The sequence below is a fragment of the Plectropomus leopardus genome, chromosome 13 (genome assembly GCF_026936395.1).
Source record: "Plectropomus leopardus strain MGB_pleo_1.0 chromosome 13, ASM2693639v1, whole genome shotgun sequence".
NCBI classification, from domain to species: Eukaryota; Metazoa; Chordata; class Actinopteri; order Perciformes; family Serranidae; genus Plectropomus; species Plectropomus leopardus.
This window is the reverse complement of record NC_142188.1, coordinates 17,800,474-17,825,528: the sequence shown is the minus strand read 5'-3', so window position 1 is coordinate 17,825,528 and position 25,055 is coordinate 17,800,474. Positions and strand designations below refer to the sequence as shown.

The 25,055-nt window shown below is 40.1% G+C and overlaps 2 protein-coding genes across 3 annotated transcripts in view; one reads left to right on the top strand and one right to left on the bottom strand.

Moving 5' to 3' along the window:
* hpse2 (heparanase 2) overlaps positions 1-25,055 on the bottom strand; it is a 132,423-nt gene that overhangs the window by 65,948 nt on the left and 41,420 nt on the right. The window contains exons 2-4 of one of the 2 annotated variants that reach the window (XM_088086092.1): positions 14,728-14,836; positions 4,369-4,526; positions 1,079-1,233 (exon numbers count right to left, since the gene is read on the bottom strand). In XM_088086092.1, coding sequence (XP_087942218.1) covers positions 1,079-1,233; positions 4,369-4,493 — 280 coding nt within the window. In that variant the 5' untranslated portion in view covers positions 4,494-4,526; positions 14,728-14,836. Of the gene's footprint in view, positions 1-1,078; positions 1,234-4,368; positions 5,213-14,727; positions 14,837-25,055 lie in introns of those variants that run through there. The other variant, XM_042502298.2, reaches the window with a different exon arrangement.
* Positions 9,197-25,029, top strand: cnnm1 (cyclin and CBS domain divalent metal cation transport mediator 1). Its single transcript, XM_042502253.2, has 10 exons — positions 9,197-11,013; positions 14,754-14,897; positions 15,999-16,139; positions 16,351-16,520; positions 16,731-16,830; positions 18,265-18,410; positions 18,862-19,105; positions 21,085-21,189; positions 22,245-22,346; positions 22,727-25,029. Exons 1-10 carry the CDS (start codon positions 9,549-9,551, stop codon positions 22,804-22,806), a joined length of 2,697 nt encoding a protein of 898 aa, XP_042358187.1. The 5' UTR covers positions 9,197-9,548; the 3' UTR covers positions 22,807-25,029.

The window sequence follows — 25,055 nt, the reverse complement described above, 5'->3', positions numbered from 1 at the left end:
ATACTTCCTGTAAAATGGTATCAAGTTTCAATTATACTGAAGTTATTGTTTAACCAAAAAAAAACTTTAATTTATTTTTGAAATGTATAGGAGGGACAGTCCTTTGAGATGTAGCATCTCATTTTCAAGGGGGTCCTCAAGACACAAATGCAAAACAAAGACATACAGACAAATCTGCATTATCATTACATCATCTCCCTCACCATTTCCCACCCGCACCCCTTACCTCCAGCTGTTGTACCGGAAAAATTGGAACTGGATGCCATGATCTTAGATACTTTCATAACAGAAAACTTCTGTTTTCATTCCTTTAAGGCTTATTGTAACTGATAATAATATTTTTTTTAATTTTGCGAGATACTTATTGTAATGTAAATATCTCACACCGTTGCAACCCTAAAAATATATATGTACTGATATTTTTTAGCAAAAGGTAATATGTGTCAGAAGTTAAAAAACACATTTATTACTTTCCCAAAACAGAATATGTTAGTGGTAATTGTAACATATTTTTTTCTGAAAATATACAGTTGAAAATTAACACAAATGTGTTATACAAATACCATTTTATTTTAAAGTTTTGTTGACAACGTTTTAAAGAGGTGTTTATTCAACTTTATGGTCATTTTGGAGGCTGTATTTTTGGGGTACAGTAATTTAGCCAATTGTGTTAGAATCAGAAGTCTTTTGAATATTTTGTTCACCCTGTTTAAACAGGGAAAGCTAAAATGTGTTGAAATATCAGAGGCATCTCCCTAAAAAATGTTTTTTAAGAAACTTGAACATAACCCTAGCGAGAGAAGCTCTACTCGTTGTAGTCGGTCGGTGTTAGTTTAAACACGGTGCCCCTAAAAAACTGGCAACGTGCTGTATTTTACCACAAATAGACGCTGTGGAGAACAAACAAACAACTGCTGGAGGAAATAATAATTCTGCATTAAATGTGCTCGGTGCGTCTGACTGTTCATCCAGAGAGGAAAAACACAGACAGACGAGGAACAAACACCATCGTATCCTGTAAAAAGTCACAAATACACATTGAGAACAGCAGACGAAGAGAAATGTCGTGTCTAATCACCATCTTCGTAGTTCTTCAGGTAGTAGTCTGGCCCCGGCCCTCTGAACTTGGCGAGGTTCTTCTGGTTGTTGAACTGCAGGAAGTCGGTCCGCTTTCCGCCAAAACGCAGAAAGGCAGGCGACAGGCCGCGCGCCAAGGTTACGAGCCGCTTGGAGCTGCGCACAAACACAAACACAAACACACACACACACACACACACACACACACACACACACACACACACACACACACACACACACACACACACACACACACACAGACAGACAGACAGAATGATACTCACTTGAGAAATATTACCTTCAGTGTCACAACTGTACGTTATTAAACTGTTATCTATATTTGTGGATTCTATTTATAATCACGGACATATTTAGGAAGAGCAGAAAAGCGATAAAGTGGATAATTTAAATCAGTTTACTTTATCTCAGATTGTTTATGGGCCAATTTCCATACAATTTCTTTTTAAAAAAAAGAGACAGATGGGCTCGGTGTAAGTTATTTAACTTATCTGTGAATGTTAAAGCACCCCAGGCCCATCCCAAAACTTCTACCCTGTTTTTCCCTTTGACAGCAGCGAGCCCAAGAAAGAGACTTCAACACCATCTGTCATCCTGACTGAGGGAAAATATTAGGAAGTAGCAACAGCAGGGAGCCACGGTGTAACCTGAAGGACCATGGAACTGAAACAACACGCGTATGTAATATTTGGGGAGTGTTATGGTTTTATTCGAAGCTTTTTGTGAAGACAGACAGAAACAATAATCTGCAGCTGCTGACAGCGTGTCATTTGTTTTTTTGGTGTGTTTTCTTCAAGCGAAACGTTTAATGTATTTCCACTGAAATCTGAAAACGTGAAAAAGTGAGCTCACGGTACACAAGGATTTTTATTTTGTTAGAAGTCCCTGGATTTTTTATTACAGCCTACGTGTCACACTGTTTAAGCTCCAAACAATAAAATTACGGACGATTCATAAAGTGACGCCCGACAGGCGCACATACTGCAGGACAGACACGTTGATATATCAGCCTGATCAACCAATGTTGAAATTGTAGTTGATAAAGGAACATTTTTTATATTATTATAAAACGATATGTAAATAAACAAATAACTCACAATAAAGTTGTAAAGGAGGTTATGCGAAAGAAAGAAATTGTGAATAGGAATGGCATGTCATGTTGGGAAATTGGAAATAAAAATTGTTTTTATTGATCTATTGTAATTATAGAGGAAAAATTACGCACACAGAATAAGACATCATGTCCTCAGTTTTGTCCGTATATGTTTCATAGTTTGTTAAAAGCACTGTACAACAATATGTAATGTGTTTCCCTGATAACCATGAAACGTGATTTAGAAGCTGAACAAAAAATGTGACAAAGTAACATTTTCTAATACAATTAAATCTGCCTCCCGGCCTACAACATCTACTCACGAAAACTATAAACCGTCAAATTATCCAAGGTGTTAAGGTTTCGTGTTTTACGCACGAAAGTTCCCATTAAACGCATTACAAGAATCCAGCAGTATGTGTTTTGCATTTCTGTTAATTATTTACATATCGTTACCAAGCTAATGTGCAGTTTAGGGTCACTCATTGATGCCAGATACACGTCAAAAATACAGCTGTAACACAAAGATGATTCTGTAAAGAGCAATATGTAAGACTCATGTAATCCAGCACCATCTTTTCTTCCTCACGTCTCTTATTATACGTTAATATCTATCAAGCAGATGAGCAGAAAACCAAGTCTGTTCCCTGATGTTTTTATTTTGGCTCAGCTTCGTTATCTAGGTAACAGGTGGTTTCAATAAAACGCAAGTTTTAATTGCAATAAAAAATTTTCAACAGTTTTTGAATGATATATAACAGGCTCTTGAATTATAGTTCTAAAATATGTGCGATGACACATCCGGGGTGCCACAGTTTTTTGGATGTTTTTTTTTTCTCCTAAGAAAAGTAACAAGAAACTCTACCCTTACGAAAGATTAATATAATACTGCAACACTTGAAATGAAAATCATGTGTGTCTGAGCGACTATGGTGTCTTAGTGTTTAGGGTATTTCTATCGACTTTTGCAGCTATTTATATTGTTTTATTGTTTATGCTGCATCAGCTTATTAGGAATGAACATTTTTAGTGATCAAGAGTTGGAGTAACTGTTGAATTGACTGTTGAAGGCATCTGCTGTTGGACGTATCTGAGTCTCAGATAAAACGTATTAACCATTACTCGACTTGCTGATGAAGGTACATGTTAATATTAATTTTAAAAGGACAGAAATAAACGTTGTAACGGGTGTGAAAGAGAGAAATTGTGAATATATGGCATGTGATGTTGAAGATGAACAGTGTTTTTACTCACATATTGTAAAATAATCTAATTGAGTGGTTTGTTTTATCTTAGAGGAAAAATGACTCACAGAGTAAAACATGATCTCCTCAGTTTTTGTCAGTTAATGGTTTCCAGTTTATTAAACGCACTGTCCAAATTGGTTTAATGTTTGCCTTATAAATCTCTGACAATCATGCAATGTGGTTTACAAGCTGAACTAAATAATGTGACGCATTTTCCGATACTATTAAATCATAGATTGTATTAAGTATTAAATTCAATCCATCGTACGATGAATCTTGATATTTCCATATTTTGACTTTTAAATGGTCATAATTCATAATCATGGGCAAACCATGTACTAGTGGTGCAGGTTATTTGCGTCTATTAAAATTTGGACGGTTCTGGGAAATGCAGGTGAAAAGTCATACAACTGCAGGACAACCAGTCAAAAAAATCACCATGCATTCTTAAAGCATCCTGGCACTAGACCCCATAAGTAATAATATAATTTAGTTGTTTTAAGAGAAATCAATAACAACTAAATGTCTTCTGCAATTGGCATTTTGCATTGTAGACAAGACGGCTTAAGATGGACACAATTTTGCCTAATGTTTATTGGCACGCGGTAAGGTATCAGTGTGCACTGTTTACTGTGCACTAGCAGCAATAATCCCAAAATGTTAAGACTCTGAACCGGTCGTTCACCCTCAACATCGTCTTATTAAATTATCTGACAGGTTTGCGTTTTGCCAGTCGATGACAATCATTCAGTAATGAGGAGCATTGGACCACTCAGTGCCCTGAGCAAGAGGGAAACGTGCTGGTTCTCTCCATGACAATTCAGACAACGTGGCTGCGTGCGTAATGAATAAAGAACCAACAAACATTTTGGAGGTAGACACCGATAGGCTTTCATATCAATGTTGTTGGCGAGAAGAAAAGCTGTTTGGTACCTCAGAAAGTCCAGCCAGCCGTCTTTGATAATCGAGGGGTCCAGCTGAAGAGAGAGGAAGTTGTCGTTGAGGACTCTGATCGGACTGCGTGTGTTGACATCCAGGAGAACCAGCGTCCTCTCCATGAAGCCCGGCCGCTTCCCACCGGCTGTAGATCTCTGATATGTGGAGGAAGAGGAAGAAGAGTAGGAGGAAGAGAGCACCGACTGCACCACCAAAGTAGCCAAAGATGCCAGCCATAGGGAGGAACATGGGAATACGCAACGGGAGGATTTGGGCATCTTCATGGACAGCAAGAGGATCAGTGCGCGCGCAATGAGGCTTAAAGGTGAGAAGAAGAGGGGAGGAAAAACAACTAAACAAACTTTGCTGCCGCCAAGTTAGGTGGTGGATTTTCACCTCGGTCTCATCGATCTGGAGCTGTCTTCCTGTCTGGTTGTCTCACCCCCTCTTCCCCCCGCCCCTCTCAGTATTTTTGGGAGCTGCTCACAAGTGCGCACGCCCCGATCCAGCCATCCCTGTTGCGACAGCCAGAAGCTGGGGGGAGGAGAGGAGGCAGCACCGCCCCTCTTAGGTTCTCTGTGGTACATGATAACAAACTGTTCAATTTCTCTAGTCAGGACGCATCGTCTTATTAATGTTGATGATATAGGGATTGTTTTCCGATTAAATGAACACTTTTTTTAATCATGCGAAATAGTGCAAAAATCGAAATATTATTTTGAAGAAAGTTGAGTCGAGCACTAAAATGAAAAACAAGGATTACTCAGTGTCAACAAGTAGCTGCGCATTTGTGCCATTTGGTCAATAAGATGATGATGATAAAAATGTTTTCTATGGTTTGAAAAATGAGTAAGCTACTTTGGCTTACGCACCATCCATTGCTTTTGTGAGGGTAATTATCTATAATTCATATTGTTCAGTGATTGAGGACAATCATGGTTGAGAGTAAAATCTATGCAATAGAAATCTGAAAAAAATAACTGCAACACGTTGATGCTGCGCGCAAAGCATCCAGGGATGAAGCTGAGGTCAAACTCACCTAAACTCAGATTTGCCCTCCATATATTCATTTCTATGACATAAACTCTGATGCAGCTCATACTTAGAAATGATGACTAAAGGTCACTTGGCCCATTCTCACAACTACATCCCTCCAAATGTACAATGTGCAGAAGCACTGCAAATCCAGATTTCCAACGGAAAACAAACGCTGTTGCGCCCACAAGACTCTCACAAAGAACAAAGAAGACATACTTCAAAAAGAGAAGAGATACAATCTTGTCAACGGGATATCTGTTTTGTCAAAACGTCTGATTGACCGCACATTGTTTAAAAGACTGGCATTTGGCAACATGGACAGTTTGGCCCATTTTCAAATACATTCAAAACCAATTTGGGATTGCAATTTCGACATATGGAGCTCACCTATAAACTACTTTTTTATGACTGGTCCAGATGTTTTGGTGCGCTGGAGAACAAGAAACAAACCGAAAAAGTGCACTCTATTGTGATTTCTCCAGCGACAAAGTCTCCTCCGGCGGTCAGTGTAGCGAAACGTGGTTGTCTAAGGTCACTGCTGTCTAACAGATGAGCCCCAAACATGAGAAGAAAATGTTCCTTGTGAAGTCGGATTAATCCTTTCATCCCGGTCTACAACACCTACTCACGAACACTATAAATCGCAAAATTAGGTGTTAACGTTTTGTGTTTTACGCACGAACGCTCCCATTAAACACATTTAAAGAATCCAGCAGGATGTGTTTTGCTCTTCTGTTAATTCTTCAACTAAAAGTGAAAAAAACAACTGTGCAGTTAATGGTCACTCCTGAGTGCCAGATACACGTCAGAAATACAGTTGTGACACAAACATGAATCCGGCATGAACATCCGAGGCTCATATAATCCAGTATGATCTTTCCTTCTTTATTTGTTATATGGCTACAAAAGATTCATTTAGCAGATGAACAAATAACCAACTCCCTTGCCTCATGCTGTCATTTTGGCTCAGCTTGACGTCGCGTGGTTTCAATAAAACCAAAGTTTTGTTTTCAATAGAAAGGTTTCTGTTGTTTCTAACTGTAATATATTTAAACTGGCTCTTCTATTAGCTCTAAAATTTGAAACTGTGCTGTGACACATCTGGCGGGACACTTAAAGTTTGGGAAATATATTTTTTTTTAACAAGAAACTTTAACGAAACATCAGTATATTTCCACAAAACTTAAAAAGAGAAATCGCGTGTTTGCGCAGTTACAGTGTGTTTAGGGCATTTCTATTGACTATTGTAGCTACTCTTTATATTATTTTTGCGGTGAATGTTGTATCCGCTGAAGAATGAACACATTTAGTGATGAAGAGATGGAGCAGCTGTTAAAATGAAAGTTTTTGATTGTTTTGGACAAAACTGATTCTCAGATTAAACTAGAAAGCCGAATATATTATTAAAATAGATATCTTTTAACACTCCTATTGCACAAGGTAATAACTGACCTTCCACCCACTGAATATCTGACAGCATTCCTTGATTTTGTGGGACTTAAAATATCAAATATTTTCTGGGAGGCATGGTGATAGTTAGCTACAGGGAGGATTTGTTGTAGGTAAAATTATTTAAATAATTTACTATATATATATATATATATATATTTATATATTATTATTATTATTATTATTACTGTCTTTTATTTCTTTCATGTTATCCGCTGTGCTGTGTTACGTGTACTATTTTGAAGGTGTTAGGGGAGAGCAGAGTTCAGAGGGATTTGTTTTTCTGGAGGGGAGTTGATAAATGTAAATTATTTGTATATATGAAAAATGAATAGAGTGGATGTATAATTAATAATAAAGGTTAAAATTCAAATCGGATAAGCATTATGACTCTGCACACCGTTACCATAATGTTTTAACGTATTATGCAAAAGAAAGAGAAAAAAATCTATTGACAAAACTTAAACGCATAACTTCAGATAAGGGCAGTAATATATGTCAACAGCCTGTTCTAAATAAAAGTCTTTGAACGAAAATCTTCTCATTCATGTGAAACATGTTCTCTGAAGAAACATACACAGTCATGGTACCTTGACAAACATTTAAACTCTCTGACACACCTTTTTCTGTAGATTATAAATATTGATCAACTGGCAGTAAGATAAAATATAAGTTCTAATACGTTTATCATGCGATTATAATCAGTTTAGTCAAACACACAGACATGTTATGTGAAAAATTAAGAGTGATTTTCGTTTAGAAATTATCTTTCTTTAAGTTTCATTTTACGCGTGTTTCTGTTACCACCATCGACATATAATATGTAATCGACAAAAGTTTATGAATCGCCAGAAACAATACTAAATACGAGGGGAAAGTTCAGCTTTTATTTTTTTTTATTTATTGATAACTTTTTTCTCGACATTTTTTTAAAGATAGATTTTCAAAATTTTTGAACTGGCAAACAAATTCCCTAAAATATACTGTAGGCCGATAGGATATGTCCAAAGATAACTTATCTGATTAGATGTGTTTTTATCCTTTTTTGCGTTCTGATGAAACGTACAATCAAGATAGTTTTGTTCTTAGGTGGAAATATTGTAAATATTATGGAGGACGCGTGACTGATGGAGAGCAGAGGTAGCGTGTCAGTGTTTGAGACCTGGCAGGACTCTGTTGTCACCTGCAGTATACGAAGTCGAAAATCCGACAGGCCGAGATCATCGAACTGAATCAAGGCTGCAAGAGCAGCCGATCAATGTGCCGCAAACGACCTCATAATGATATTTTACTGAATCTTAATTCATATTTTATCTTTTTAATATTATCATTTATTCTTCATCTTTGGTGGTCGTATATGGTCTTTATGTAATAATGTAGCCAATCCCATGGGATATAAAAGTTTTATCTGATCGCCAATTTTCAAGGTGCAGGATCAAGATGTATTCAGCTAAAACGTGTTGAGAGATTATTACAATTATTCTATTTGTAAAAGGATGCGAAATCTGAAAACAAAACTGTTTTTATATGACAAATAAATAAATCCACACAGATTAGTCTGTCCTGCGTATTAAGTCTGAAGTCTATTATGATCCATGTAGTTTTCAGACCGTGCTGAAACAGATGATAATACTGCCATCTAGTGGAGACTCTTGAAACCAGGAGAGCGTTTCAGCTATGTAATATTTGCGACTTCCAAACTAATTTTGCCCCACACATTAACAATTTAAAACCTGGGTTGATATCAGTTTTCTTGTGCTGGATTTATACGACTTTCACAAGTATTACATTTTTCTTTTCATTTTTTATGTCCTTGGGGCTATAACCACAAGAATACATGTTATTTTATTTTTATACCCCATACTTTTTTGAAAGATAGGCCTCCACCAAATGGTTGAACTGACCGTTCATGGCAATGGTAGAACAAAAAGAAAAAAACAAAATTACAAATCATTTACTGTTAAAAGCTAATAAGAAATATGTTAGTATATCAACATATATCAATTTGTGACCATGGAAGTGGTAGTATTACCAGCACTAATATTATTTCCATGCATATGTACAATTACAGGACTTTGAAAATGTCTCAGAAATGGTGAAAAAATTATACTGATATACTTTTATTCACCAAATATATAATGGAAAAATCAAAGATATGATATTAACAGCAGTGAATATTCATCCCTTTTTATTTCATAAAAATGTTAAAAAAAAAAAAAAAAAAAAGACAGCGAAATCTAGGGGATTTTTTATTTTTTTTTTTATTTTTTTTCTCTACCAAACAGTTGAGCTGGCAGTTAAAATGTTAAAGCACCTTTTCAGGTCGTGTTTGTGTGTGTGTGTGTGTGTGTGTGTGTGTGTGTGTGTGTGTGTGTGTGTTTTCGGAACGGTTCAGTTTTACTTTGATAGGCCTATGTGTGGAACATCTCTAATATTTCGCCTATTCAATGGTTTCTGTAACTGCAGGTGTTGTTAATCGTTCAGAGTTGGGCATTTCCTTCCTTCTATTTTTAGAAAGTGGCAGAAAGCAAATAAGACAGGCCCACGTCACGGTTTGTCATGTATATTTAAGGACTCTAGTGCCCCCCTCCTCTCTCTCTCTCTGTAACGTACCCATCCTCTTCTTCATGGATATGGCCACCCAGATGCTCCATCCAGCCCATCCGCAGACCACGTGACCCATCCCTCCTATGTCCTTCATTAGTTCATTCAGCATGATGGCTACGGATGCTGCGGATGCTCTCTGCTGCATCCTGCATCCGCGCCGGCTCTCTCTCCTCTTTCTCACCGTCACTCTCTCCTCTCTGCCGGCCCCGACAGCAGCGCTGCTCGGCGTCCGGCCGGAAGACACCCAGAGCGGAGAGCTGTCCGTGCAGGATGGGATACTGAGAGCTTTCGAGGGGACCCGCTTCATGCTGAGGGTTTACTACTCCGCATCTCCAGCTACGGAGCAGCATACCAACAGCCTGAACATCAGCGGCAGACCTGACGCCGCCCCGTGGATCGCGTTTATAGAGGAACCAGGTGGGGATGGCGAGGACACAGAGAGGCGGCTCAAATCCGAGGGGAACCCGTGCCAAGAGGAGAATGCCCGGAGCTCTGACATCGAGCTGCTGGGCTCTTTCAGATCCACCTCAAGTCACAACTCAGTTTTGGTGGAGCTGCTCGCTAAAGACCTGCGCAGAGGCGAGGTGATCAAATACTACTCCATGTGCGCGTTTGATGGAGTCAAATGGGAGCATTTCAGCACCAAAGACTTCTGGTTGGCGGTGGTGGAGAGACCCCCAGAGGCAGATGTTTGGCTCCAGGCGGGAGTCTCGGTGCTCTTGTTGGGGTTGTCTGCGCTCTGCAGCGGTCTGAACATCAGCATGCTGGCTCTGGACCCCGTGGAGCTGCGGGTGCTGCAAAACAGCGGCACAGAGAAGGAGCAGAAATACGCACGGAAAATAGAGTCAGTGCGTAAACATGGAAACTACATCCTTTGCACGGTAGTGCTGGGCAACGTGCTCACAAACACATGCTTTGTAGTGTGGATGTGCCAGATTTTAGGAATGACTGCTCTCTCAACCGCCTCGTGCACTTTTGGGATATTCTTCATAGGCGAGATTTTACCTCACTCTTTAGCGTCCAGACATAACCTCGCCATCGCCTCCAAGACCCTCTGCGCCACCCGCCTACTGATGCTGGTGTTTTTCCCCATCGCCTACCCAGTCTCCAAGATTCTGGACATCATGCTGCACCAAGAGATCAGCAACTTCTACACCAGGGAGAAGTTGGTGGCCATGCTGCGCGTCACAGATCCGTACCACGACCTGGTCAAAGAAGAGCTCAATATCATTCAGGGAGCCCTGGAGCTGAGGACCAAGACCGTGGAGGACGTGCTGACCCCGCTATCAGACTGCTACATGCTGTCCTCGGACGCCGTGCTGGATTTCTGCACCATGTCGGACGTGATGCAGAGCGGTTTCACCCGCATCCCGGTCTACGAGAACGACAGATCCAACATCGTGGACATCCTGTTTGTCAAAGACTTGGCCTTCGTGGATCCTGACGATTGCACTCCCCTGAAAACAATTACTCAATTTTACAAGCATCCCATGCACTGCGTGTTCAATGACACCAAGCTGGATGTGATGCTGGAGGAATTCAAGAGAGGTAACTCCACTTTAAATCATGCCAGTTTTCATGAGGAGCTCTGCAGGAGGGAGGTGTGTCCTTTGTTTTTACATGTCCAGAACTTATGAGAAAGTTTAGTGTAGGAGGCGCCATGTGTATGCTTTGGAGTGTCTCAAGGCTAAACCTCCTGCTACCTTGGAGTTAAATGACGTTTCAAGTGACTGCAATTCTTAAAAACGTTTTCTGTGCAAAATTCAATGTATACATCAGCCCATTGGCTCACAGTGGGCCAGACAGTAAAGCCCTTTGATGCCCAGAGCATTGAGAGCCATATGTGCAATCTGATAGAGTGTTGCACAGTGAGTCTGGCTCAGGAGGCTACAAAGGAGCAGAGTGGGGTTATCTTCAGAATTTTTGTAGTTAAAGTGATTTTCCCATGACAGCACCCCTGTGAACTTGATCTGCCCCCACCACCCCTGCCCCCACCCCCCCTTTTTTATTATGCCATATGTATCAGATATCAGATACACTTTAATGTGATGTCAAAAAGGAATTTAGCACGAGTGGAGGCATTTACCCTCACTGGAATGGCAGCAGAGCTAGTAAATAGCATCCCATATCTCTGATTCACACAGCTCTTGTCTGATAAGCATCTTTGCTGATAAGTGCATTCACAGCATTACAGCATCTCATACACAGCATTCGTGCACTGCTGAGCAAAAGTGTGTTGCCTCTCCCCTGGGACTCACTTCAGTCTCGATGATAACATTGAATATGATTCTGAATGGATGCCCTGCAGGAGACAGCTTGAACTGCTCTGCTGAGGGTGTCGCAAGTTAAAATAGAGACAAATGAGACGCCACTGGAGTGGCTGTTATGTAAGGATGTCATTGACATTGGCTTATGTTGAGGGGGGATTAAGATGTGAATCAGTTTCATTGACAAAGAGAGCTCAATAGAAGTTGGTCGGAGAAAGTGAAAGGGAATAGACACTGTGGTAAATTCGCTTGACACTTCCAAGTCAAGAGGTGTACAGCTTTATATGGTTATGATGGATAGCTTTCGAGTGACACATATGATCCACGGGCCCCTGTCTGACCCTGTGTGTGTCCATATAATGTGTTATTTATAGATAGGTTGAGGGGAAAAGTTGAAATCAGGCTTCACCTTTAGGTTGTGTGTGCAGCTAATTGCCAGCCTGCAGTGACTTTGAAGCTCATTTTACTCTGTAGGTCGTCACCATCCAAACCTGCAGAGCAGCCATAAAAAATTCAGCTCCGACCTTTCCCCTCACCCTCTCACCTCCTTCCTTCTTTGCTCTAATGGATTAAAGACTCCTGCTGTTCAGGAAGCCTAGCTGGGAGCGTTAGTGGGGGACGTTTCACTGAGAAGGGTGATGGGCTGGGGTGAGGTCTATGTGAGAGGAGATGACGAAAATGTCAGCAGTAATCAAAGAAATGTAAGGCAGGACTACAATACTGTGCAGCAGAGTATTTGCAGTTATGCCCTTTAATTTTTGCATGGTTGCTTCTAAGGCATGAAATTTTTATGAGCGACACAAAATCTACTCTAAATTTGGAAATGTATTGTGAAGAGATATTCAATCAGTTATGGGGGAAGTATAATTTTCTTAAGTAAAAGTAGCAACACCAGCCTATGAAAACACTCCACTACAAATAAAATACTGCATTTAAAAATTTAAAAGTATGATTAATAAATGTACTTAAAGGTCCAGTGGGTTTACTTTAGGAGCCTCTACTGGCAGAAATTATATATATTTTCAATTTTTAATCACCTGGAAATAAAATCACTGCATTTTTGTTACCTTAGAATGAGCTGTTAACATCTACCTACAGAGGGGGTCGCAATATGATTTTATTTTGCATGTCATGCAGCCCTGTGCCCAATTTCACAGTTAAAATAAATTGCTATGCACAGGGTTTTTTATTTACTATTTTTCAACATTTAATATACATAAGTTGCCAGAGTGCATAAAAAATCATCAAAATGAAGCTCATTTACCAAAAAACTGCCAGAAGAGGATTCTCCAGACCTCTTAACAGGGGTCCAGGCTAAGCCCCGAATGTCCTCAAATCCTAGAAACACACCTGCCTTCATGTGAAACTGGCCTCCAGCCTACTAATTTTGTAAAAGTAGCCCCTGGGCTAAGTGAGTTGAGTATCTCTGCACTAGACCCTAAAGGGTAGTGTCTGAGTAAATGCATTTTGTGCATCACTGCATACAAATCTACAAAATAAATCATTTCTAGGCACCAAACAGTAAACAAAATAAATCTGAACCTTTTAGATAACAGCCAACAAATCATAGAAGGCAGCCAATATCGTTTTTATAAGCTGAGTGTGTTTTTGTGTGTGCATGTGTGTAAAGAGTGAAGACAAAAATAGCCGCAGAAATATAAACAATGCATTATTTTTGTATTGTATGGCTGCAATCTCTGCAGAAAAGACAAATAAAAATATATACACAATGCAGCACAATCATGCACAAAAATATTATGCATTATCCAAAACAACGCATAGTCTGGAGGAGCCTTTGTAACTGGCAGAGCAGAAACATTCGCAAAAGGGACATCCATGGTAGACCCAGTTTCGCCCTAGGCATGTGCGTCTGTGTGTGTGAGCCTGGTAACTCTGTGTGTGTGTGTTGTTCTGCAAGAGTATTATGTAACATATGAATGATGTAATGCAGTGCCCGGGCACATCAGCAACTGATGGCAAATCTACCTCTGACTCACCTGAGCTCTTCAGACAAGCTGACCTGAGTGCAGAGAACAACCCTCGTCATCTCAGCCAATCTCACACAGACACAGTTTCATGTTGGGAGATGGCTGCTTCCTGTCAGTCAATCAGGATTTTTTTTGTCTTGTTGCAGTGGATTAAGGCATTTGATCCATTTTATCCCCTGGCAGCGATCCCCTAAATCGGCCCATCTCATATGAGCCACTGATTTTGTTCGAAGTAAGGAGACTGGTGGAATCTGTGTTCTGGTGACGTCATAAAATTGGTTAGATAACTTATTTGACGTAAGAAGAGCCACGCTGATGACAAAGAAAAATTGTACATTAAATGCATAAAGCATAACAGTAGTAGGTTGCTAATGTGTTCATGGGAATTTGCCCATTTCTCCCGGTGATGTTCAAGAGTGGCGGCAATTTCTACTTCTTGTCACATCCACTTTATCGACTTGCTCCGGAGATGCTGTTGGCGAGCTGTGTCATTGTATCTGGCAGGCTTGTCATGTTCAGCCTAACGCTTACTGAGAGGGAGCGTTGGGGTCTGCTCATGGATGTGTAAAGTGTGTGTATGTATGTGTGTTTAACAGGGGCGGCAGCAGCATGGGCAGTTTAGTCAGCAGATGCAGGCATCCCCAGACTGATTGCATAATCTCAGTGTTTACGTAAGGGTCCAAGTCTTCCAAACTGTCAAAGTGTCTACAGACTAATCCCCCAAATGCCCACTTTCTTCTCATCTGACTCACACACACTCACACACACACACGAGGGCAGTCCTGACATTGGCATAAATTCACATTCAAGCTCTCAGATAGATCTCTCCTGTGTTTACTGCCTCTCAGCTCCAGTTGGTGTAATTATGCTGATTTTCATCTTGACTGCACAGATCCAGTTGGAGGCTGTTGACTCGTGTTATTTTTATCCAGTGACGTTGCCGCTCAACCCCATTGCACGGGCAGTTTTTAGCATAAACTCACATTGTAGAAAACATTCAAACTCACCCCTTTTTTTCCCCTGATGAATGCAGGTAAGTCCCACCTGGCTGTGGTGCAGAGGGTGAACAGTGAGGGTGAGGGAGACCCCTTCTACGAAGTGATGGGCATCGTCACCCTAGAGGACGTCATAGAAGAGATCATCAAGTCAGAGATTGTGGACGAGACAGATCTGTATAGTAAGTACTGTATGATGCAAAAACTCGAGTTTTTAAAGTCACTGTTGCATTAGCTGTGAATCAATTTAATTATATTTGCAGCTCCCACACTGAATAGATTTTCTCTGTTCGTCACAGCAGCTGACAGAGTTTATGTGGCTCTGCGGTCCACAGCAAAATGCTCAATTTAACAACATATACTATACAGCAATTGTACACTGGAATTTCTTTTCTTCCACTACCTCTTCTCCTGCTTTTTCATTAAACTATTGATCCCATGATCCCTCCCCTGGCGCTTACAGCTCCTTGCCGATGCATAATTAAATAATGTGAATAAATGGCCTAGTCTCACAGATAATCACCATAATCCGCTCATCTTTAATTGGCTGAAAAGGCTCTCCACAGACAGGAAGTCAAATGCCAAATTCCCTTCATTTCATTTCTAAACCAGTCTCTCAGTTTCCTCACTAAATTTGACAATTTGCAAGCCAGAACTGGGAAATAACAACAAAAAAAACTCCCATAAGCCATGAACATGAAAGTGTTCTGCAGTTTTAATTACATGCAGAGTGAAGCAGTCACTGGTGCACTTGCATCGGTTTTCATAAACTCTGTTATTTGTGTGTCTACATGTGCATAATTATGTGTGTGTGTGTGTGTGTGTATATATATATATAGCAGGGGAGCTAATCTCTCCAGACTTTGTACTTCAGGCATTTATAGCACACCAGCTGTTCCTGCTGCAGCTACGATGTATTTAATAAGATATAATGCATTTAACGCTCCACACATCTGTGGAGGATAAGTTAATTTTATCAATCAGAGATGGATAATCTCAAGCTTTCTGCAGATAAACTTACTAATACATCTGCGGGGTTCGTTGGCATGCAACACATGAATCTGCATCAACTAATGAGGTCAGTGGCACCTCAAAGTAGCTTCTGATTCCTTGTAGTGCTGACAAGAGTACTATTGTTATGTGACATATCTAATTAGGTAACCAATTTAGTAAAAGATTAACACCTTTCCCTACCTCAGTTATTAACAGAGCATATATGAAATGTGAAATCTGCACTGCATTCTTTGCCCCTGATATAATTTGAAATTTGTGTGTATTCATAGCTGATAATCGGAACAAGAGGCGAGTGTCCAACCACGAGAGGAAACAGCAGGATTTTTCCATCTTCAAAGTGTCAGAAAATGAGCTGAAGGTGAAGATATCACCCCAGTTGCTGCTTGCAACACACCGCTTCTTGGCAACAGGTAGCATTGCATTTATGCGTGTTGTGTATTTTTGGGTGCACACAGTGGATTGCAGGATAAAGAGACGAGGACATGGGGCAGGGGACATGGTGTTCTCTCTTTGACTTTTGTTTTGGCTTATTTGTGTGTGTGTGTGTGTGTGTGTGTGTGTGTGTGTGTGTGTGTGTGTGTGTGTGTGTGTGTGTGTGTGTGTGTGTGTGTATCCATCTAGAGGTGGAGCCTTTCAGGTTGTGTCACCTGTCAGAGAAGATCTTGCTACGTCTCATCAAACATCCCAGCGTTGTGCAGGAGCTCAAGTTCAACCCCAAGAACAAACACGCTCCTCAACACTACCTCTTCCAGAGAAGCAAACCTGTGGACTACTTTGTTCTCATCCTACAGGTAAATTATTGCAAATAAGACAGAAAGGCTGTGCAGATGAATAATGAAACTGAGCAACAATCTCTTTTGTGCTTGATATTGTTATAATTAAAGTGTTTTTCTGCATAGCTCCCGTGTAGGAGGCTCCATTAGATGAGTAATCAATTCAGTGTTTATATCACACCATGAGCTCAGAGCTAATGCATGTAAATGGCTGTGCTGATGTTGCAGGGACGAGTGGAGGTAGAGATAGGAAAGGAGGCTCTCCGCTTTGAAAATGGAGCATTTTCCTATTATGGCATGCCAGCACTCATCTCGCCGCTGCCTATTGGTAAGTAAGTGCACACATGAGGCAATATAGATCAATATCACAATGAGGGTGATGGTGATGATAATGAAAAGAGGGACAGTTCAGCAATAATAATCACATAACAAACGCAGTGCCGGTGGCAGACATGTTTTTTGCGGTCTATATCCCACCCAGCGTCTGTATAGCGTCAGCTTGCAAGAGCAGCAGCAGCCGTGGGAAGTAAGTAATTAAAAGAAGTGATTTCAGAGAATTTCCCAGCGGAAGGACATGACCTGCACAGGATTATATGAAATCCAGCTAAGACTGCAGAGCAAGCGGACAGCCTGTCTCTCTCTCTCCCCCCTCTGTTTCTTGTGATGGTTGTTTGCATGTGTGATGTTCAGTGTGAGCTTAAAGCTATTTGGAAGACCCCCATTAAATATTTGAAAATCCCTTCTTAGGACATTACAAAATCCAGAATTTTCTCTTAAGCAGCTGCAGGGGTATCACATCTGAAAAGAGTTGTCTTTTTACTTTTTTTTGGTTTTTGGTTTTTATTTACTCTTTCTATGAGTCATTGCTCTCCAACAGCATTTCTTGCCACTCAGCTGGGCAGTGCTAAACTCAAAATTATGCAGAATATAGGCAAATAGAAAGACCCTACATAACAAAACACACACAACTATTTCTATGTCTAATGCCATCAATCATCTCCCATAAGTGTGTTAATTTGAGATCTATAGTTGACCTGAAACTTCTCTTGGTTAAAATTACTTCAGTGGTCATTATTAAGGAGATTTTTACCTTGAGCTAAATTACCAGCAGAGGTCTTTTCCTCTACATAACAAATGGTTCAATCAGTAAAACACTAAATAAAGCAGTGTCACATTACAAATCAGTATTTCTTCAATGCTGTTCATCACGTCACTGACAAGCAACCAGGCCAGCACCTGCTCAGGTGTGATTACCTTTTTCTCTGATAACTTAAGATCCAGACATTCAGGATATTTTTACCAGGAGCTGAATTATCTGCAGCGATCTATTCCTCTCCAAAATAAATGAACCCAATGGTTTAAACCATTAAAACCACTAAAAGCAGTTTCACATTAAAAGTCTATTTTTTCAGTGCTGTTTGGCTTGTCACGGGGGGTTGCTTACTAGAGTGACTGATGCAAAAACATAATGGCTTTATCTAGAGCCAGTGTTCAGTTTATCTGTTTTGGGCTACTGCAGAAACATGGCGGACTCTGTGGACAAGGGCCCTCTTTCTATGTAGATGTAAATGTCTTATTTTAGGTATCAAAAATACAAGGACTCTTATTTTCAGGTGTTTATACACTAAATGAAAATATACTTCTTATATTGTATTTAATTTCTGTCAATATATCCCCCTAAATCTTACACACTGGACATTTAAATGAAAGTAAGTAAAATACACAGGCCTCTTTAAAAGTTTTTTTCTTCTGTCCTGTTCAGGTCCGAGGTATAGTTCCCGTGGCAGTGGTCTGAACCAGTCAGATTCATTACTGAGTGGAGGCAGCGTGGGTCAGCTTACTACAGGAGGAGGGGTCTACTTACCAGACTACTCCGTCCGACAGCTTACAGACCTGCAGATTATCAAGGTTACAAACACCAGTGCTTACACGGAAACTTCATGAAAAAAAATCATTAACTGCTATTATTAAATTCTCAATTAAATGTATAATTTCCTGCATGGAGAAGGTAAAAAAAAATTGGGAGCACAAGCAAGCACTTAAAAACTCCCTCCATTTAATCCTCAAAATTCCCAACAATTCAGACTCTTCCTCTGCTGCAGCGTTTGCCTTTGATATGTCCTAATCCCTGATTCTGACTGAACACAGACATCCTGTCCCTCGCTCTCCCCTCCGTACAACTGCTTTCCTTTAATCACTGGGGATAATTGAGCTCCATTTCAACCATGAATATTTCAGCCTTTAATGATGGATGTGCCCTCTCGCTTCACCCCCCCCCTTTTTTCCCCAATACAGTCCATGTCTACTGGGGTCAGCCCTGCATGCACACACAGATCTGATACTTTCTGTCTCCTAACAGATCACCAGGAACCACTACCAGAACGCCCTGACGGCCACCAGGATGGACAGCTCCCCTCAGACACCAGATGCGGTGGATCCTGATGCTAAAGGGAGGCCTCCTGTCCCAGAGGCCCGCTCACACAGCATCGCCCTCCCCCTCACACACACACATACTCGACTGGGGCTGGCACGCCTTGCACATCTCCATCCCCATGGTGGCCTTCATAACACCTCCCAGCTCAATGAAAGAAACCGCATTGTTCGTAAGTAATGCAGATGCTTGGAACATGTTGACTGTACAATTTGCTGGTTTTCATCAGAGGTGGGAACAGGATATTGTTTTGCAAGTCACAAGTATGTATTAAGTCTTTGCTCTCAAGTCCCAAGTCAAGTATCAAGTCTTAAACCTTGAGTCCTTAAAAAATTACAATGTGCTTATGCCATTGTAACAACATTGTATATTCAATTTACAAGAAAATCTTTGAAAGTCATTTAAGTTTCTCTTTATTGATTAAAAACATGTTTGTTGGAAGTTGTTGCGTCCCTGTCTGTAGACACGTTTTGCACACTATAATTTTTTTTGTTGTTGACCAAAGCATAGTTTTTTCTGCATGAATGAGATAATCTTTTCTATTTCATTAGTTTCTCATGGTTGTCTTCTGCACCTTGGTGGATGCTGTCAGATTGATTCAGACAAAGGGGATCTGGGGAATTACAGTCAGTTTCAGCTTGCTGGAAATGAATAGTGTTAATTTTAGTTGATTTAAGTCACTAGTCAATGATGCTTGAAGTCCAAGTCCAGTTTTTATTTTGTGTTAAGTCAAATGTTATCAAATGTGTGGTTTAAGTGCTAAAATAACACTCTTTTAATCAATTAGTCCATTAGAAATTAATTTACTACAGTTTTTATAATTAGTCAGTGTTTTTTCTTGCAAATATGCCAAACATTCACTGTTTCTAAAATTAGACTATTTGCTGCTTTTGCTTCTAATCAGCTTCAATCAAGTACGAAGGCTGACACAAAATATCAGCTATCGACAGCCTTAATGCTCATTACATTCAGCATCATCCTTCAAAAACTTTTTTCCACCTTAGTTTGTCCCTGTACCTCAGATGTTAATGTGTAGGATGAGGATCTTTAAGTATCTGACGTCACCATCTGCTCTCTCAGTGCCTCTCCACCCCCTCTCAAGTACATCTGTTTATTTTCCTCCTCGGCTTAATACTCGATTTCCTCCACAAGCCCTTTGCTCATGCCTAAAGTTTGTTAAGAGCACTACAATATTTCCACTGCTCACTTTTAGTTACAGAGGGGATTCTACTTTTACACTCGCTGTTAGTCTCCACAGATAAAAGCAACTGCAAAGCCCTGAAATGTAAATCATGATCGAGCTCCATGAGGTTCAATATGAATTTCACTTTCCACTGGAGTGGTGGAGACTTCTTTTGAACAGAAAGAAAGAGCACGTTCAAAGCATCAGACACACTGATCGGATTACTTTGTGGGCTAAGGTCTAAAAACCTGTCTGACAGGAGCAATACATGATTAATGTAACGACCAGACTGGTCAGGGGCAACCTTAGAATTAATGATCTGATGACTGACGGCTGCAATGATTATAGATTCTCTAAACAAAAAAAAAAAACAAAAAAAAAAAAAGAAATTGAATGAAAATGAGGTTGAATCATCAATGCTTCACATAAAATAATGGCCAAACAGTCTGTTAAATATTTTTTTCTTTATATTTATAATATCAGTACAGAAGGAATCCTATAAATTAAACACCCACACTGACTCACTCACAAAACTGGTGCTAACATCAACCAATCTGTATTGGTTTCAAGGCTTAAAGGATTTCCCACATACCATCTGTCTTATGCTGGGTGCAACACGCCACCCAGTTTGTGCGTGTTTGCGTTAGTGTCAAAGAAAATCACTGCACAGATGGTTCTATTGGTTGTCAATAAAAGGGTAGCATCCACTTATATACCACCAGTTTTTATGTTCAAACACAACGCTCCAGGTTTCACCAATTAAATCTCCTCACTGGTTGTAGCTCACCTTTAGAATTTAAACCTCATACCCACTGTCATGTTTAACTTCATACTGGACCCTTAAAAAACACAGACTGATAAATTGCAAGTTCTCTACCTCCCTCTACAGGCTGAGCTACAAACAAACTGCTGTTATGTGGCTACGTGCAGTCATATTCAAGCTGATCGGTCTAATTCTTTCTTCACAGGCAGTAAATCGGATGGGCAGAGGAGTCCAAACGATACTGTGTTCCTCCGCATGGATGAAATTCCCTACATCCATGAGGACCGGCCAGAAAGCTATGGAGAGAATGGTGAGTGCTGCTGCACGAGAAAACAGGCTCACAAATCCTCAATTCTGAGACTCGGTTTGTTTCTGTTAAAGTACACAATGTCCAAAAAGTTTCATTTTGTTCATTTGTTTCATAAGAGTTCAGTACTCAAGATACGACACTGACTAAGATGGCTTTTAAAACAGACAATCAGTTTCCACTGCTTGTCTGAATGGCAAAATTTTTTTTTTTTTAAATATGGTAGCCAACATGCAAGTCCTCAGTATTTTTCTTTGAAAGTTTTCCATTAGTGCAGTTAAATTACATCTCAGAAAGCCTTGAAAGAAGAAATAACACATCATTCCTTATTTAAATGAAGACACATGCAATAAATCACCCTTTCTCAATACACTCAGAAATTTTCAGCTACAGCTTTACTTGGAGCCTTCGGTGGCTTAACTAGGCATTTTAATAATATTATACAAAAAATATATATATAAAAAAGTTGCTCAGCGCCTTTTTCCATGTTTTTGAAAGAAATTTGCTCAGATTTCAAATGGTCCATGCTGTACACATTGCCTTTTTACTTGTAGGACAACGCTCGAGGGTAAAACTGCCAAAATGCTGACATTTTGGTAATGTTTTATGTTACACTACTTAAAGGAAATCAACTGTTGTTCACCACTCTAAAACAGTAGTTGCGACATGCTGCACAGCGCAACCTCCTGGTCTGACGAGTGTTTTATCTGGATGTGAAACTACTAGATTTGAGTACTTGCTGTTAACCAGTACAGAATTTTTGGCAGTATCAGAGGCATTTCTAATACTAATATCGGTATCACAAAATCTAATGAGTCACACTGCTGCGTTTATGACTCTTCTCTATTTTTTCTTGGGAGCTATGGCTGTTGTTTCCTTCTTGCAATCCCTTTGTATTCATTCCCTAATTATCAAGCAACTAATTTGATCAAGTAGACTGCATGCAGTGCAGTAGGCTACATATCACTGTAGGTCTCAGGGTTATTCATCTACCTTGCCGATTACTTCTGCTGTATCCCCTCTCATCCCGCTGTCATCTCTCTTAAACTTTCTTTCAGACGTGCCTACGGAGTCTCAGCCTTCCACCTCTCCCTTCATCAGCTCTCTGTCTCTGTCCAGCTCGGAGGAGAACATCGGGAAAAAGCTGTTGCGTAAATTGAGTGAGTGAGCCATTTGTCACCAACACTAATGTGACAGTACATCCCCCCCCCCCACACACACACCATTAGATGTGCCCAAACTTCTCTATCAGACATGGGAAACCGCGCCGTGTGTTTCTTAGCAACAAGTGATGTGTCGTGTCCCTTGCTGCAACCTACTCCTCCTCAGTAGAGCAGATTCTCCAGATGCAACTGACATGACTCATTTACTTTTATTTATTCGTTTGAGGCAGTAGCTGTGCTGCCTAGTGCATCATTTCAGTTAATGGCCATCACAACAGAGGAAATGTACAGATAAGAAAGACAAGCTTAAACTGATGCAGCTACAGTTTAAGGCAGGCGTTTTAACCAGTAATGACCTAAATTTCTGCTGTTTCTAGGTAACAAGAGGAGGAAAAAATCTCGCGATGGAGAAAGGAGTTTGGAGGAAGGTTCAGAGCAGCCAGCAGTGACGAGCTAGCACAGTGACACTGAGGATGAAGCTTCCTCCACTGTATCACTCACTGGTTTTCCTCACTAAACAACCACCCCCTCATAGACTCCCTCCATGCTCCGACACAACTCGCACAGGAGACTGAGCCATCTTAATATGATGTAGCCACCAGTAATACTCAGGTCCCCACTGGCACACTCTGTCCCACCTCTGCCTGAATTCACACCCTTAAAGTGATTATAAGTGGGACAGATCTGACAAAAACTTGATTGGACAAATCTAAACAACATAGTATTGGATTTATCCAGCCTTACACTGGACTGTATGGAGGTTTTGGTCATGTTTTATAGTGAAATCTTGCCATTCAAGCTTTTTATGGTAGCTTTATCCATAATGTGAACATTTAATCATCTCATTTAAGCCATCTGGACTCTAAAGATCTCTCAACGTGGAGGCCAACAAGGTCCTTAGGAAAAATCTGAGCCAACTTTTACCTGATCAAACAATGAAAACATGATTTATTTCTTACTATAAGGCAGTTCCTACATACTGGAAATGTTGTTTGCACAGGGAACTGTTCTAATGTTGCCATAAGGGTGCCACCTACTGCCAACAGACACACTAGCCATCGGCTAAGAAAAGAGAGCCACTAAACAAGAGCACAATTTTTAAAAGAACACAATTATGAGAAAGCCATAAAATAATTCTTGAATGACTTCTTATTGTACACACTGAACTCTCAGCAAGTTTAAGGGAGCATGTGCAATTTTGACAATGCCTGTGCTTGAAATAACACAATTTCTTACCTTTTATACATAAGTGTCAGAATTACAAAAAGCAATCTGATGATAGCAATATAAGTCATCTTGCATACTGTAAATGGCTACATATTCACTCAGTAAATGCACACACAAATGCATGTGTCCTACATACAGTCTGTCCTATCAAAACATTCCCTTCTCACTGCATATGTAGCTGTATGGACACAATTTAAGTGTTTCAATCAAACAGACACCCTCACTTACCCACCTTTTCTCTTAATGTTACATTTTAAGAAAACATTAGCCTATTGTTTGAGTAGAACATGTAGGGGCAATCAACTTCATACCATTAGAAGCCATATTAACCACTTTTCTATGTACAGTTGATCTCACTAAAGCTGCATACACCAATTCAAAATAAGCTAGGGGTTTGGGGTCCTGGGATCTGGGGATCTAGGTGGATATTATGAGTATTCTTGAAGAAAGAGTAGTCGCTACTTGCATGTTTGTTTATGCTGCTTTTACTGTAGAAGTACCCCATGTAGAAAGCTGTGTTTACCCATATGCATGCTTAAGTAAAGGGATGCATGAGTAGGATGATCTGCAGTAACTTCTCCCCACAGGGGTGCAGTGTGCGACTTACTGAAATCTTAAGCAAGTGAAGATTTTAAAATAAGCCTGAAGTTTAAACTGCTGAAGTTGAGAGTTAGAGCGATATGTGCAATAAATACTGCAATCAGGCTGCAGTTTTCTTGAAAAGCAGTTTTCTTTTCAACTGTTGCTAATGCAGCACAAGAAAGGGTCAAAGGTCACTGCATCTACTGAAGACGATGGGAGGCCATACAGCCCTGCTTACTGAAGGAAAGAAATGAAGCCACTGTTCTATAAATAATCTGCAATAATGACAATGATTTAATCCTTTTTGAAATGTATTTGCTGCAGCTCAGGTTGGACTAAGCTACTCTGTGTTGTGAAATCTTGGCAGGTACACTGCTCTACAGAACAGAGAAAAAGATATGAAAGAGGAAAGCAATATGACGCACGCTGACGTCAAGCCTCCACCTCCTGTCAAACAAACACACACACACACACACACACACACAGAGGTGGTGTATCGGGACACTCTGTGACATAATTCATTCTGCTTGGTAAGGGTACAGGAGTACAAAGGATACTGCACTGCTATGCTATTTGCATTGACCCCTCTATGTACACAGAACATGCAAAGGGAAGTCTTTTGATCTGGCAACTTACTCTCAGTAAGAGGATTTGTGTGAATCAGAAAGTCTCTCCCCTGAACACCAGATTCTGCGGTTGGTGAACACTGATTTATATATTTATGAGGATTGATATACTGTTTGTTTGAGATAATAAAGGCAATGTTTTGTAATGTAAAATTCAGATGACTATACAAGTTACCCAAAGATATAAAGAGATAGAAAATATGTTCTACACAAGGGATAATTATAATAAATCTACTTAAATATTATTCTTGTCTACTTTATTTTGTTTCCT